General features: G+C 44.8%; 1 protein-coding gene across 1 annotated transcript in view; it reads left to right on the top strand.

Moving 5' to 3' along the window:
* Positions 1–15,701, top strand: part of ccdc169 (coiled-coil domain containing 169) — a 35,063-nt gene that overhangs the window by 3,928 nt on the left and 15,434 nt on the right. The window contains exons 2-4 of the mRNA XM_033022912.1: positions 5,713–5,795; positions 7,659–7,769; positions 11,174–11,214. Coding sequence (XP_032878803.1) covers positions 5,713–5,795; positions 7,659–7,769; positions 11,174–11,214 — 235 coding nt within the window. The remainder of the gene's footprint in view (positions 1–5,712; positions 5,796–7,658; positions 7,770–11,173; positions 11,215–15,701) is intronic.

Genomic DNA, 15,701 nt, shown 5'->3' with positions numbered 1-15,701 from the left:
TAAAAAAGGTGGTCTCAATATCGACAAGGGAACATGTGTCCTTCGAGGACGTCCCACCTAATTGTCATTGTTGGATAATCTTTTTAACAGGAACACTTGCAGAGATGGCTCCCAGAAAATCTCAAAGAAAGGGGGTAAAGCGTGTCAGAGATGTTTTTGCCATGTTGCTCTATTCAGTTTCTATATTGTTTCAGTTTCTATATCTATATTGTTGCTCTATTCAGTTTCCCAGGGGGTCGGGACGGGACTGGAGTTGGGAGGGAAAGGTGGGGGAGTCGAGGGAGAGGAGGGGGAGACAGATGGGGGTGTCTTCATTTACTGGCGGCGGGTGTCTGTCACTGAAACAGGCAGGTGAGATTTCACATCCACCTTGTGTGTGCCTCTCTCTCTCTCTCCCCCTCCCTCTTACACAGGCTGAGAGACTCTGCCTCTGTGAGTGTACGTCTCTTTCTCCCCCTCTCCCACACACAGTAAGACCGAGGTACTGTGCTCAGTCCATCTGTGTCTCCCACATACACAGTAAAACATGTCTCCAAATGAGCCAATTCAACCAAGGGAGGATATTTATAGCGTGTGAAAAAAAAAGTTACATCATTTGTGTCACGTGTAGTTCACGATGTTCATTCAAGATTTAACGCGAAAGCTCGGGAGACGGACAAGTCACTTGCACAAATAACAGAAATGCCGAGTACCGTGGGAACTCTTTATCTACCCCCCGTTATATCGTGCGAGACTCGTGCTGGACCACGACCACTTCACTCTGGTGACATCTTGCGTCAACTCGCCCCGTGAAAAAGCCCCATTACACCGTTCGGCTGATTTACTAAAGCAGCGTGAAGTGTGGATGGAATCAATGATGGGATGTCTGGTCTGTGTCATGGACTGGGCAACATCCACACTGACTGTAATTTCTAGTGGACCAGGCCAGAGCTGTTGCCAAACCAAGCTGTGACAGTCTGCTTTCTGGGGTGCCTCTGTGGAAGAGTGCATGACGACAAAGTGCTGTTAGACAGATCACAACAATGGCAAACTGCCAGGTTCCTGAGGCAGGATTTCCAATAGAGAGCGATCCTGACTTTGACTTTGAGCGCAAAGGAGCCTCTTATGTCTGTGTTACTCGAGAAATGTTGTTAATTAGAGTGAATTTTCCCAGAATAATCAGTTTGATCCTGAACGACAAGACTTAACAATGCAAAAAACACTCTCACATCCTTGCTACCGTTGTTTGAATGCATGACAAGCCATCAGCCCAAGGGCAGGGATGAGAACAGAGGTCTCCAGTGCTAAACAGTGCAGATGTGATGTAGCAATTGCACAGCACTGTATTAGCCATGTTTCTGGATGTGCTGAGTCACAACAGCATCAATAAAATATTTATAATTTTGTGGCAGAAGGCCGTTGAAAGAAATATGTGACAATATCTGCCCCTGTCTCTCTCTGCCCCTCTCTTCCCCCCCCTCTCTCTCTGCCCCTCTCACTTTCTCGCCCTTCTCTCTCTCTCCCCCCTCCCTCTCCCCCTCCCTCTCCCATCCTCTCTCCCCCTCCCTCTCCCCTCCTTTCCCCATCCACCCCTCTCCACCCTCTCCCCTCCCCATCCCCCCTCCCCACATCTCCCCCCTCTCCTCCCCTCCCCCTCCCCCTCTCTCCCCCTCCCCTCTCCCCCTCCCCCTCTCTCCCACCCCATCCCCCCTCCCCCTCCCCCATCTCCCTCCCCCCCCCATCTCCCCTCCTTTCCCCCCCATCTGTCCCCCCCCCCCTCCCTCTCTAGATGCACCTGTGGGTTGGGGGCTATGCGTCAGTGGATAGGGCGGGGATGGGGTCAAAGGAGCCAATGAACAATATTAATATAATATCAAGGGGGGTGGTTAGTGTGTGGGGGTGTGGTTAGTGTGTGTGTGTTGCATTGGGGGAACAGGTGAGTGATGGAATATTGCGTTGGGGAATCAGGCCTCCCATGTGACTTGGACCCAACAGGTCCCACTTAGTCTAGTAAGCTCTAAAGTCTACGGTGTAGTCCCGATCTTCCAACCTACTTCATTATGGACATTGGACTTTTTCTCTGTAACATTGCAACACCATAACACTATATTCTACACTCTGGTATTTTACTCTGTGCACTGCCTGTTGTACTTGTGCGTGGCTTGATTGTACTAATGTATAGTGTAGTATGATTTGACTGGATAGCACCCGAACAAAAGCTTTTCACTGTACCTCAGACAATAATAAACCAATGCTGATATGAGAATGCATAATGGCATTGTAAGTCTGGTTGCTCTCTGATTTATGTTACAGAGCCGTAGTCATACAGTACAGAAACAGGCCCTGTGGCTCACTTATCCATGCCGACCAAGGTGCCCCATCTACACTAGTCCAGCTTGCCTGAGTTTGGCCCATATGTTAATGTAAGTCTAGGTGTTTGTTGTTGAATACTCCAGTCATCTGGACTGTGGGTCATAATCGGATTACAATCGGCGTCTTTAATCAAAGGCAATCACAGCATCAGGAAACTGCACGTGTCGTCTCCCAGGAGTCTTTCATCAGGAAATATAATCGGCCATGTTACATGGGGTATTTCAACATGCAGGTAGACAGGGAAAATCAGGTTGGTACTTGATCCCATGAGAAGGAATTTGTAATGCCTACAAGGTTCTTACAGCAGCTTGTAGTTTAGCCTACTAGGGAAAAGGCAATTCTGGATTTGGTGTTATGTAACAAACCAGATTGGATTAGGGATCTTAAGCTAAAGAAACCACTAGGAAGTAGTGACCATAAAGTGATAACATTAAATCTGCAGTTTGAGAGGGAGAAGATGAAATCAGATGTGTCGGTATTATTGTTGAGTAAAGGTATATATAGAGGAATGAGTGAAGAGCTGGCTAAAGTTGATTGGAAAGGGACCAGAGCAGGAATGACGGTGGAGCAGCAATGGCAGGAGTTTCTAGGAGTAATTTGGAAGACACAGGATCTTTTCATCCCAAAGAGGAAGAAAGATTCTAAGGAGAGAATGAGGCTGACAAGCGAAGTCAAAAGCAGCATAAAACTAAAAGAGAAGGCGTATAATATTGCAAAGATTAGTGGGAAGCTAGAGGATTGGGGAGCTTTTAAAAACCTACAGAAGGTAACTATAAAGGCAATAAGGGAAGAAAAGATGAAATATAAAGGTAAGCTAGCCAATGATATAAAATAGCTTTTTTCAGATATATAAAGAGTAAGAGAGGGGCGAGAGTGGACTTTGGACTGCTGGAAAATAATATTGGAGAAGTGATAATGGGGAATAAAGAAATGGCAGAGGAATTAAATACATTTTTTGTTTCTGTCTTCACAGTGGAAGACACCAGCAACGTGCCAGAAATTCAAGAGAGTCGGGGTGGAAGTTAGTGCAGTAGCTATCACTAAGTAGCTTGGAATGTTGAAAGGTCTGAAGATGGATAAGTAACCTGGACAAGATGGACTGCACCCAAGACTTCTGAAAGAGGTGGCTTTTGAGATTGTGGAGGCATTAGTGGGGGCATTAGTGGTGATCTTTCAAGCATCACTAGAGAAAGGAGTGATCCCAGACGACTGGAACATTGCAAATATTACTCCGCTGTTCAAGAAGGGAGTGAAGCAAAAGAGGGGAAGCAGGCCGGTTAGCCTGACTTCAGTGGTTGGTAAGATTTTGGAGTCCGTTATTAAGGATGAGGTTTCCGTGTACTTATAACCAGAAGCGCATGACAAAATAAGCCAAAGTCAGCATGGTTTTGTGAAGGGGAGATCGTGCCTGACAAATTTGTTGGAATTCTTTGAAGAAATAAATAGCAGGATAGATAAAAGAGAATCAGTGGATGTTGTTTATCTGAATTTTCAAATGGCCTTTGATATGGTGCCACAAGTGAATCTGCTAAACAAGATGAGAGTCCATGATATTAGAAGGAAGATACTAGCATGGGCAGAAGGATGGCTGAAAGAGTGGGAATAAAGGGGTCTTTTTCTGGTTGGCTGCCAGTGACTAGCGGTATTCCGCAGGGGTTGGTGTTGGGGCTGCTACTCTTCACGTTGTATGGAATTGATAGCTTTGTGGCCATATTTGCAGATGATACAAAGATGGAGGGGCAGGTAGTGTAGAGAAAGCAGGGACTCAGCAGAAGGACTTGGACAGGTTGGGAGAGTGGGCTAAGAAGTGGCAGATGGAATACAGTATAGCAAAATGTGAAGTCATGTATTTTGGTAGTAGGAATAAAGCGTAGACTAAATGTTGAGAGAATTCCGAAATTGGAGGTGCAAAGGGAATTGGGATTCCCAAAAGGTTAATTTGCAAGTTGAATCGATAGAGAGGAAGGCAAATGCAATGTTAGTATTTATTTAGAGAGGACTAGAATATAAAAGCAGAGATGTGATGCTGAGACTTTATAAGTCACTCGTCAGGAGTATTGGATGCAGTTTTGGTCCACATATCTGAGGAGGGATGTGTTGCCATTGGAGAGGGTCCAGAGGAGGTTTACGAGAATGAACCCGGGGATGATTGGGTTAACATATGATGACCGTTTGACAGCACTGGCCTGTACTCGCTGGAGTTTAGAAGAATGAGGGGGAACATCGTTGAAAATTACTGAATAGAGTGGATGTAGAGAGGATGTTTCCATTAGTGGGAACTAGTGGGAGAGTCTAGGACCAGAGGGCACAGTCTCAGAATAAAATGATGTGTCTTTACAAATGGGATGAGAAGGAAGTTCTTAAATCAGAGGGTGGTGAATCTGTGGAATTCATTGCCACAGGTGGCTGGGGAGGTAATTTTGGGATTTTCTGGGCATTTCTAAAGCATAGATTCATGATCTTGATTAGTAAGGATGTCGGGGTTATAAGGCGAAGGCAGGAGAATGGGGTTGAGGGGGAAGGATAGATCAGCCATGATGAATGGCGGAGTAGACTTGATGAACCAAATGGCCTAATTCTGCTCCTACCACTTATAACCATAAGCTTTCTGCCCTAAACAAATTACTTCCACGATATAACAATTGCCGATAGGAACCAAAATTAATGTGGGTCGTGACTGACTAACCAAAATGTTATTTAATAATAATATAATTGGTAGACATAGAATAATAACTATAGTGATAATATATTGTACGATATTATAAGCCATACAAAAATAAATGTAATACAGTAACTAAGATTGCATTAGTGGTAATCTGTCTAGGAATGTTACATAAATATACAAGAGGCAACTCCAGCCTGGAAACCATGGCAACAAGCCTATTTTTAGCATTCAATGCAATTATAGGATGCCCTTTACAAATGCTTACTATAACCAGACACTGCAATATGGTTAGAGTGGGAAATAATACAATGTATAATACCACATTTTCTTTGCACTAAAAACTCACTGGTGTGTTTTTTGCTAAAATGGCTGTTTATTTCAGTGGACTATCAGGAACAGCTCCCCCTCTGTTATCTAGATTGTGAACGGGCCTTTCATAAGCTAGAGTACTGTTCGATTCCACTCTACCCCATTGTGGACATTGGACTTTTGTCTGTGGAACTGATGCGCTACAATACTGAGAACAATATTCTGCACCCTGTATCTTCCCCTTTTCTGTGCCAATTATGCTTGAATTTGATTTGATTGTATCTATGTATGGTGTATCTGATCTGACTGGCTAGCATGCAAAACAAAGCTTGGTACACGCAACAATAATAAACCTAAACTTAAATTATGTTTTGTTTTTAATATAGGGACATGCTTGAACAATCTGCTTCTGAACTAAGAAAACTAGTATCTCAGCTAGAGAAACGAATCAACACCATTGAAGATGAAGGTACATAAAGATTTGCATCCCTAAATGGATTTTAAAGAATTATCGTAATTTCAGAAGCCTTTGACAGGACTCATCATCAAACAACATAGAGCAGTGCAGCACAGGAACAGGCCCTTTGGCCCACAATGTCCATGCCAAACATGATGCCAAGTTAAACTAAACACCTCTGCCTGCACGTGATCCATATCCCTCCATTCCCTGCATATCCATGTGCCTATCCGAAAGCCTCTTAAATGCCACTATCATGTCTGCCTCCACCATCACCCACGGCAGCATGTTCCAGGCACCCACCATCCTGTGTAAACAAAAACCCACCCCGCATATCTCCTTTAAACTTTGCCCCTCTCACCTTAAACCTATGTCAGTACCTGTGATGGACCAGGCAGTGTTCACCACCTTTTGCAGTCTTCTTTGTTCCTGGGCGTTCGAGTTGCTAAACCAGGCCGTGATGTAACCCGCCAATATGCTCTCTACTGTACTCCTGTGGATGTTCAAGAGGGTATTCATTGACATACCTAACCTCCTCAATTACCTCAATCAATGGCTCACTTCATTATCCTGATGAATTTCCACCTTTCCAGTCAGATATCAATGTGGCTGCTCTGTGACCTATATGATCTAGTTTGCTCAGTAATGCTATATATAAATATGTTTTATGCACAAGGGAAAATACATAAAATAAACATTGATAACAATGTAAATAAAATGCAGACACAAGAGACTGCGGGTGCTGGAATCTTGAACAAAACACAAGGTGATCAACGGGATGCGATCTCATTGGCTCTCCACTCTGCACTGGGCCACTTCGACGATAAAAACAAATGTCAGCCTGTTGTTTAGAGTTTAGCGATACATCATGGAAACAGGCTCTTTGGTCCGCCAAGTCCAAGCTAACTATAGATTACTTGTACAATACTTATGTGTCATGCCACTTTCGCATCCACTCTACACACGGCAATTTACCTACAATTTAACCTACAAACCTGCATGTCTTTGGGATGTATGAGGAAACCGGAACACCTGGGGAAAACTCATGCGGTCACAGGGAGAATGTGCAAAATCCACACAGACAGCACCCAAGGTCAGGATCGAACCTGGGTCTCTGGCGCTGTGAGGTAGCGGCTCTATCAGCTGCGTCATTGTGCTGCCCTTAAATGTTCATAGACTACAGCTCAAAGTTCATCAGCATCATCCCCTCCCAACCTGTTACCAAGCTTAGGGAACTGGGTCTCTACCCATCCCTTTGCAACTGGATCCTTTTCCTAAACAAGATTTGAAAATTTGAATTTTGTACTTGAAACTTACACTGAAGTTTGAACTAAGTAACTAAAAAAAAATCCAATTAGACATCAGGTATGTTTTTTCCTTTTGTTATTGAGACGTGTACGCTATCGGCAATGAAAGCATTTTTTAGAATTATGTCAAAGAGTCATTCAGTACAGAAATAACCCTTCTGCCCAACTCGTCCATGTTGACCAAGATGATTTAGAACCCACTGCATGGGGTGGTGGTTTGGAGGTAGATATGATAGTGGCATTTAAAAGACTTTCGGATAGGCATATGAATATGCAGGGAATGGAAAGATATGGGTTATGTGCAGATAGATAAGTGATGGTCTTGGCATCATGTTCGGCGCAATATTGGGCCGCAGAACAGGCCAAAAGGCCTGTTCTTGTGCTGTACTGTTCTATGTAAGATGCCCCATTGTCCCTTGCTGTCTTCCTTTGAGGAAGTTATTAATTATTTGCACACTTGTAAAGTTCTCCAATACAAGTTCTCCAATACAAAGCCTCACTAATACACCACAAACACACTCACCGTGCATTAACACAAAAGTGTTTTTTAATTTTCATCCATCTTTAGGGAATGAATGGAAAACCAGATTTGAAACTCAACAGGAGCTGAATCTGCAACTGGAGAGGCAGATCAGAATATTGGAAGAGAAGGTCGAGTGTACTCGTGGCAATCCCGCTGGTAAGTATTTACACAGTTTTCATTCCTTGTTTTAGACTTTAGACTTTTGAGATACAGCATTGAAAAAGACCTAGTCCGCGCCGACCAGCGATCACCCCGTACATTAGGGACAATTTTACAGAAGCCAATTAACTTACAAACCCACACGTCTTTGGAGGAAACTTGCACACCCGGAGTTAATCTACGCGGTCACAGGGGGAACGTACAAACTCAGTACAGACAGCACCCATAGTCAGGATCGAGGATGCTGCATCACTATAATAGAAACATAGAAACATAGAAAATAGGTGCAGGAGTAGGCCATTCGGCCCTTCATAATGCAGAGTACACTTTCATTTCTGCAGATTAAAAGCCTTGGACAGGACAGGAATATTTTAGAGAAATATGGGCTAAACGTGGGCAGGGGGGACTAGTGTAGATGGGACATCTCGATCAACGTGGGCAAGTAGTGGTGAAGGGCCTGTTTCCATGCTGTATGACTCTATGACTTTAAATGAGACTAGCTAGGATAGACCATTAACCCCTCTGAAACTGTTTTTGAATGCACCAGAGTAGGGATATCAAAAAAGCAGAGGACAGGTTTAAGGTGAGAGGGGAAAGATTTAATAGGAATCTGAAGGACAACTTTTTGCAGAGGGCGGTGGGTATATGGAATGAGCTTCCAGAGGAAGTAGTTGAGGCAGGTGCAATAACAACATTTAAAGGACATTTGGTAGGCATGGACAAGTTGGGCCGGTGTCTATTTCCATGACCCGGGATCGATCCTGGCCTCGGGTACTGTCTTTGTGGAGTTTGCACAAAATATATATAAACCCCCTGTAGGTATTCTCCGAGTTCTCCGGTTTCCTCCCGCATCCCAAAGACGTGCGGATTTGTAGGTCAATTGGCCTCTGTAAATTGTCCTTAAACCCCTGTCTCAGGGTACGAGTCCACCCACGAGTGATCCCGAGTTAAAAACAAATCAAACACATGGTAATCACGTAGAATTAACGTAGCGGGAACATCGGAACTCATGGACGTAACTTAGCGACTCGTAACACTAACGGCAGGAACTCTGGAAACTTGTTAACTCGTGAAAATCTTTCAACATGATGAAAGATTTCCACGAGTCAAATTTACTCTTGAAGTAAAAAATTCTAACTTTTAAACTCGTTGTAAGAACGTAGTGGCCCGTGAGTTTACCGTAGTGACTCATGAGTCTACCGTGGGCACTCTTTAACTCAGCGGGACAGGCAGCACCTCTGGAGAGAAGGAATGGGTGACGGGATGACGTCTCCAAAATTCTGCAGCGTCTTTGTGTTACTCCAGCACTGTGTGTTCACTTTTTGTCAACCAGCATTTGCTCTTTCTTGTGTATGACATTATTTGTATCCGTGGCAGTTGATTGTCGCTCCCTTCAGTTTCCCAGGGGGTCGGGACGGGACTGGAGTTCGGAGGGAAAGGTGGGGAGGGGGAGGGGAGGGGAGGGGAGAAGGGAGAGAGAGAGGAGGACAGGAGAGAGAAACAGAGAGAGAATCAGAGGAACAGAAGAATATGAAGCAAGCACCTCACTATTATTGGTTCTTATTTATGGGATAAAAATCTTTTATCCAAGGTAACAAGAATAACAATGCGCAAAATTAAAATGGTTATTGTGACGAAATGGGGAAGAAGGATTTAAAAAGCGTCCGCTAACAATTATATTAACCACGTGGAAATTTCTGCATGGATAGATGACGACTCAGAGCATGTCAATAGCGCTCTTTTTGTTTATTTCTCCTATCAGTATAAAGTTTAAAAAATAACCAAATAGTCCTGCATGTTGAGTGCATAACAAGAACGACTAAAGGTCAGAGCTGTCCCTTCCACACCTCATTATGCACATACCAAAGATGGGTAAAAATACCAGATTTAAACCAATTCAGACAGGAAATCTTTTATCAATTAAACGTTCTCAAGTTGCTTTTGCTGTTTATTAACGGATAAAATTTTATCATCAGTAGCTTTTGCTTTCAATTCTTGTAATTGATAATTTTTTATCATCCAGGCAGCACCAGAGACCCGGGTTCGATCCTGACCTCGGTGCAGAGTTTGAGCTTTGTCTTTCATTCAGAGGTTGCGGGCGGGCTGGGGTGACTGTAGGGTTCTGAAAACATTGTTTCCCAGGACTGGGGTGAGTGTGAAAGGGGTGGTTTCTGGGCAGATCTGCCCAATCAGCAATGTTTTGAGTCACTGCTTTTTATACAGTTTAAGTCGCGACGGTGGGACGGCTGCTCTGACGGACATACTGGGTGAGTAGAGAGACACACACTGCTATCCCTCTGGTCTACGGACCTTGCTGTCGGGGGGAAAAATAATGTTAATGTTCAATTTACCTAATCTTTTGTTAGAAGTTTACCAACGTTTTGATGAGAGATAAATTAAGGGAATAAAACAATCTTACATAGAAACATAGAAAATAGGTGCAGGAGTAGGCCATTCGGCCCTTCGAGCCTGCACCGCCATTCAATATGATCATGGCTGACACAAAAAGCTGGAGTAACTCAGCCAAGCCGGCAGCATCTCTGGTTTTTTCAGTCTGAAGAAGGGATTCGACCAGAAATGTCACCCATTCCTTCTCTCCAGAAATGCTGCATGTCCCGCTGAGTTACTCCAGCATTTTGTGTCTATCTTCGGTGTAAACCAGCATCTGCAGTTCCTCCCGACACAAAACAGCCAATGCCTTTCAATGATTGATGTCAGACCTTGAACAAATGGAGTTCAAATGGACTTTTGAATGCAAACTGCTCTAAAAGTTTGAAGGAAGGAATTGCAGATACTAGTTTAAACCAAAGATAGACACAAAATGATGGACTAACTCAGCTGGTCAGGCAGCATCTCTGGAGAAAAGAAATAGGTGATGTTTCGGGTCGAGATCGTTCTTCAGGCTGGGTCTTTTTATAGTGTAAAAAAAAACTACATTATATCATTTTACCATGTGATGATTTTTCCACACGTCGGTAGTCGTTGTTGGCTCAAGAGTAACTCTGGAGAGGAACTTGGTAACTCAGGAGAGGAACTTGGTACATCGCAGAAATGAGAAGTAAACGGCAAACAGACATTCACGTGGGAACTCGTTTAAACTCGTGAACATAAACTTGGAATCTCGTAGACAACCACGAGTTTAATTTTTTCTTTCATTCGGGATCACTTGTGGGTGGACTCGCACCGTGAGACAGGGCCATTAGTGTGCAGGGAGTGGTTGTGGAAGTGGGTTAACTTAGAACTAGTGTGAATGGGTGATCTCGATGGGCAGAAGGGCCTGTTTCCACGTAGTACCTTTAAACTAAATTGAAGTAGTTATTGCTAGCATTTTTTTACTGATACTGAATGACTTTACTAGGATGAATTATTTTGAATTAAATTATGTCACATTTTTGTTTTAGACAGACTATCTTCTGTACGTTCATTTCAGGAAATGTCAATGGTAAGTACAATAATTTGAAATTTGTTGCACCTGTACATGTTAGTGATTATGTCTCTTGATATAGTTCTAAATAATCCTATGAACAATACTATTTTCTCACAATGAAGCTTTTTTTTTCTATGGTGCAAGGTATTACATTAAAAATATAACCCTTTATGACAATAGGTTATTGAAACTTTGATTTCTCATTGGGTACTGCTAAATAAGTGTAAAGACCTTCATTAAAACACAAAATGCTGGAGGAACTCAACGAGTCAAGCAGCATCTGTGGAGGGAATGAATAAGTGACGCTTGAAGCAGGGTTCTGACCCAAAATGTTATCTGTCCATTTCTTTCTACACATGGGTTTAGGTTTATTATTGTCACATATACCAAGGTACAATGAAAAGCTTTGTTTTGCATGCTATCCAATTAAGTCAGATATACCGAAGATAGACACAAAATGCTGGAGTAATTCAGCAGGACAGGCAGCATCTCTGGATAGAAAGAATGTGTGACGTTTTGGGTCGAGATACTATACATAGATACAATTAATTCAAACTCAGGTATAATAGATACCCTAGCTTATAGAAGGACTGTTCAGAAGCCTGATAACAGGGGAAGAAGCTGTTCCTTTCTTTATTTGTGCGTGTTTTCAAACTTCTGTACCTTCTGCCGGACAGGAGCAAGGAAAGTTTAAAGGAGATGTGCGGAGCAAGTTTTTCTACACAGTGGGTGGTGAGTGCCTAGAATGTGTTGCCAGAAGTGGTGGTGGAGGCAGATAAGATAGTGACGTTTAAGAGTCTTTTAGATAGGTGCATGGATATGGATCACGTGCAGACAGAGATTAGTTTAATTCAGCATTATGTTGGGTACAGATATTGTGGGCTGAAGGGCCTGTTCTTCAACTGTATTATTTAGTGTTCCATGTTCTATGTTCTATGAAACTTCTGCTGTGAGGGAAGGGTTAACATTTATAAAACCATTGCCATAGTGTTATTTTCGAATCTACTGGGTGCCATTTTTCTGTGTATTTTTGTCACTTTAGTGTCAGTACAGCTGGAGATCAGCTGTATATAGCTGTATATCAGCCAGAATTATAATTTTATGAGAAAGTAATTATTCACAATTTCCGAATCAATCTTTCCCGCAGCCTTGTGCGTGGGTGTAAGTGCATCCTCTGGCAGTCAGAGTGCTAAACAAGCGTAGCTTCTCTGAACTCCAGGGAGGCAAGCATGATGAAAGTAGATTAATTCTCGCCAACAGGAAAATGTGACAACGTAAGTAGAGAGAGTGATAAAGAAGGCATATGATATGTTTGCCTTCATCGGTTGGAGCATTCAATATTAGAGACAGGAAGTCACAAAGCAGCTTTATAGGACTATGGTTAGGCCGCATTTGGAGTATAGTGTGCAGTTCTTGGTGGCCTATTATAGGAAGGATGTGGATGCTTTGAAAAAGGTGCAAAGGAGGATTGCCAGAGTGTTACCTGGATTAGGGGCTATTAGCTGCAGTGAGAGTTAGGACAAACCTGAATTCTTTTCTCTGGAACGCCAGGGGTTGTGGGGAGACCTGATAGAAGTATAAAATTATGAGGCATAGATAAGAGATACAGTCAGAACCTTTTTCCCGGGATGGAAAACAATGAAACACTAGAGGGCATTGCTTCGAGATGAGAGGGGTAAAGTTTAAAGGAGATATGCATGGCAAATCTTTTGCACAGAGGGTGGTGAGTGCCTGGAACACGCTTCCAGGAGGTAGTGGAGGAGGCAGATACGATGGTGGCGTTTTAAATACTTTTGGATCGGCACATGAATATGTAGGGAGTGGAGGAATATGGATCATGTGCAGGTAGTTAAGAGATAGTCTTGGCATCATGTTCAGCACAGACATTGTGGGCTGAAGGGCCTGTTTTTGTGCTTTAGTGTTCTGTGTTCAATGTAATGCAAAACAAAATGCTTCCTTCATACCTTCAGACACAGGAGCAGCTTTTTCCCCTCGGTTATCAGTTCTGATCGAACCTTCCACAAGCTAGGGTACTGTCCGATTCACCTCTACCCCATTGTCGACATTGGATTTTGCCTCTGGAATTGATGCAGTAGAAAGCTGAGAACTATATTCTGCACTTTATATTCCCCTTTGCTCTACCTATTGTACTTGAGTTTGACAATTGTACATATAGAGCTATAGAATAATACAGCATAGAAACAGGACTTTGGACCACCTTTCCCATGCTGACAACGATGCTCCATCTACATTAGTCATAGAGATGTATTAAATCATGAGAGAAATAGTATTTTTCGAGTAGGGGAATCAAGAACTAGAGGGCATAGCTTTAAAGTGTGTAAAGGAGTGATTGCTGACACACTGTAAGCTTTACTGAGAGTTTAATATAGCACGTGGCACACACGTCCCAGCACTGACTGCATCCAGCCTTCAGGCGTACTGGAACCTAGTGGGAGGAACAAAGGGAGGATACTACAGTTATACTAATATGATGGGGCGTGGTTAGTGGTGATGAGGTAACTACATTATAGGTTGCATGCATAACCCATCTACATCCTTCCCCTTACAATTCAAACAAGTTACTACAGTGGCAGGTTTATTATACAGTACCTGCAAAGCTAAGCAAACTCTCCGTAGCGAGCCGGAGGTTTTACAATCCAACCCGAGCGAGTGCGCACAGCACCTTCACCCTCCCCACCCGAAAGAATAGGAGGAGGGACAGGAACAGAAACAGGAGGGGGAGAGAAGATGGGTGGGGAACCCAGCTTGAAGGGGGAACGGAGAGGCACAGGTGAGCCAGGTAAGAATGAAGGGGTAGAACGAGCTGAAGTTGGAGAGAGAGAAGACCTTGCAGGAGACAGCAGAGCCTGGGGAGCAAAACCGGGAGGAGCAGGGGGGGCTACCCGAGGCAAAAGGACCGACCGTGGCATGCAGGGAGCAGATGGTACGTTAGTGGAGGAAGGCTCGACACGCGATGGAGGGGTAAACGGAACGGCAGGAGGTGGTTTGGGCTCGTTAACCGCCAACAGGTGCTGGCGGCTGCGTCGGTATACAGTCCCTTCGAAATCCACGAGGTAGGACCATGGCGCGCTGTCAAACCCGACGACGGTGGCGAGTCGGGAATAGCCGGTGGGCGTCTGCAAGCGGACGACCTGTCCAGGCATCAGTGGCGAAAGAGGGCGGCAGGATTTATCATGCGATCGGCGCTGGATCTCGTGCTTCTGGGCAATACGTTTCTGGACATCAGCAGGCTGCAGGACTTTGGGCATCAGGGACTGCTGGGCAATAGGCATCGGAGGGTGGACAACACGGGACATGAGTCGCTGGGCAGGGGATCCCATGGTACTGTCTCTGGAAATGTTCCGAAGGTTCAGGAGACCCTGATAGAAATCCCCGTTCGAGAGGCGGGTTTGTTCAAGCAGGTGCTTAGCGCTGCGGACCGCCCGTTCAGCCAGACCATTGCTCTGCGGGTACTCCGGGCTGCTGGTGAAATGATTAAAGTTCCACTTTGTAGCAAACGCTCGAAACTCGGCGCTGGTGAACTGGCGACCGTTGTCTGTCTGCAGCCGGACAGGGGAACCAAACGTGGCAAAGTGGCGGCGAAGATTGCTGATCACCATCTCGGAGGTGATGGCAGGGAGGAGGTCCACCTCGAACCAATTCGAGTAAGAGTCTACTAGCACAAGGTATTGCCTCCCACGCCAGTCGAAAATATCGGCAGCCAGAGAAGACCAGGGCATGGCAGGGGCAGGCTGCTGCAAAAGTGGCTGTCTTTGCTGATGCGGGGCAAGCGAGTGACAGTCCGGACAGGAATCCACCCTGGCCTGGATGTATTTAGCCATGGCCGGCCAGTAGTACTGTTCCTGGGCATGTGAGATAGTGGCATCTGCCCCGGGATGACCCATGTGGGCGGCGTCAAAATACAAGCTATGCAGCGAGGCCGGGATGACCACTTTGTGTCCTTTGATAATAATGCCGTCACGGAGGACTAACTCATCGCGGACCAAAAAATAGGGGTGGACGCTGGCAGGCAACGAATTCCGTTTGGTGGGCCACCCGCGCTTGATGACAGCAGCAAGCTGCTGCAGGTCGGGGTCGTTAGCGGTATGTTCAACCAAGCACTGCAGCTGCTGAGAAGGGACGAAGTTAACGTTCAGTACCTGTAAGTCCGACTGCTCGAAGGGGTGTTGGTCGCAGGAGGCCCGGGGGGCCCGGGACAGTGCATCAGCCACATGCATCTCGGTGCCCCTCTTATATATGATTTTAAAGTCAAAGCGCTGTAGCTGCAGCATCATCCGCTGGAGCCTGGCAGGAGCGCAGTGTATTGGTTTGTTAAGTATCGTTACCAGTGGCTGGTGATCCGTCTCAACGGTGAACCTGGTGCCAAATAAGAAGTCCTTAAACTTCGAACACGCGAAAACCACCGCCAGCAGCTCCTTCTCTATTTGAGCATAGCGCTGCTCTGTGTCCATCATGGTCCGAGAGGCAAAGGAGATGGGCAG

The sequence above is a fragment of the Amblyraja radiata genome, chromosome 6, assembly GCF_010909765.2.
Source record: "Amblyraja radiata isolate CabotCenter1 chromosome 6, sAmbRad1.1.pri, whole genome shotgun sequence".
In the NCBI taxonomy this organism is placed as follows: domain Eukaryota; kingdom Metazoa; phylum Chordata; class Chondrichthyes; order Rajiformes; family Rajidae; genus Amblyraja; species Amblyraja radiata.
This window is presented reverse-complemented; position numbering and strand designations above follow the sequence as displayed.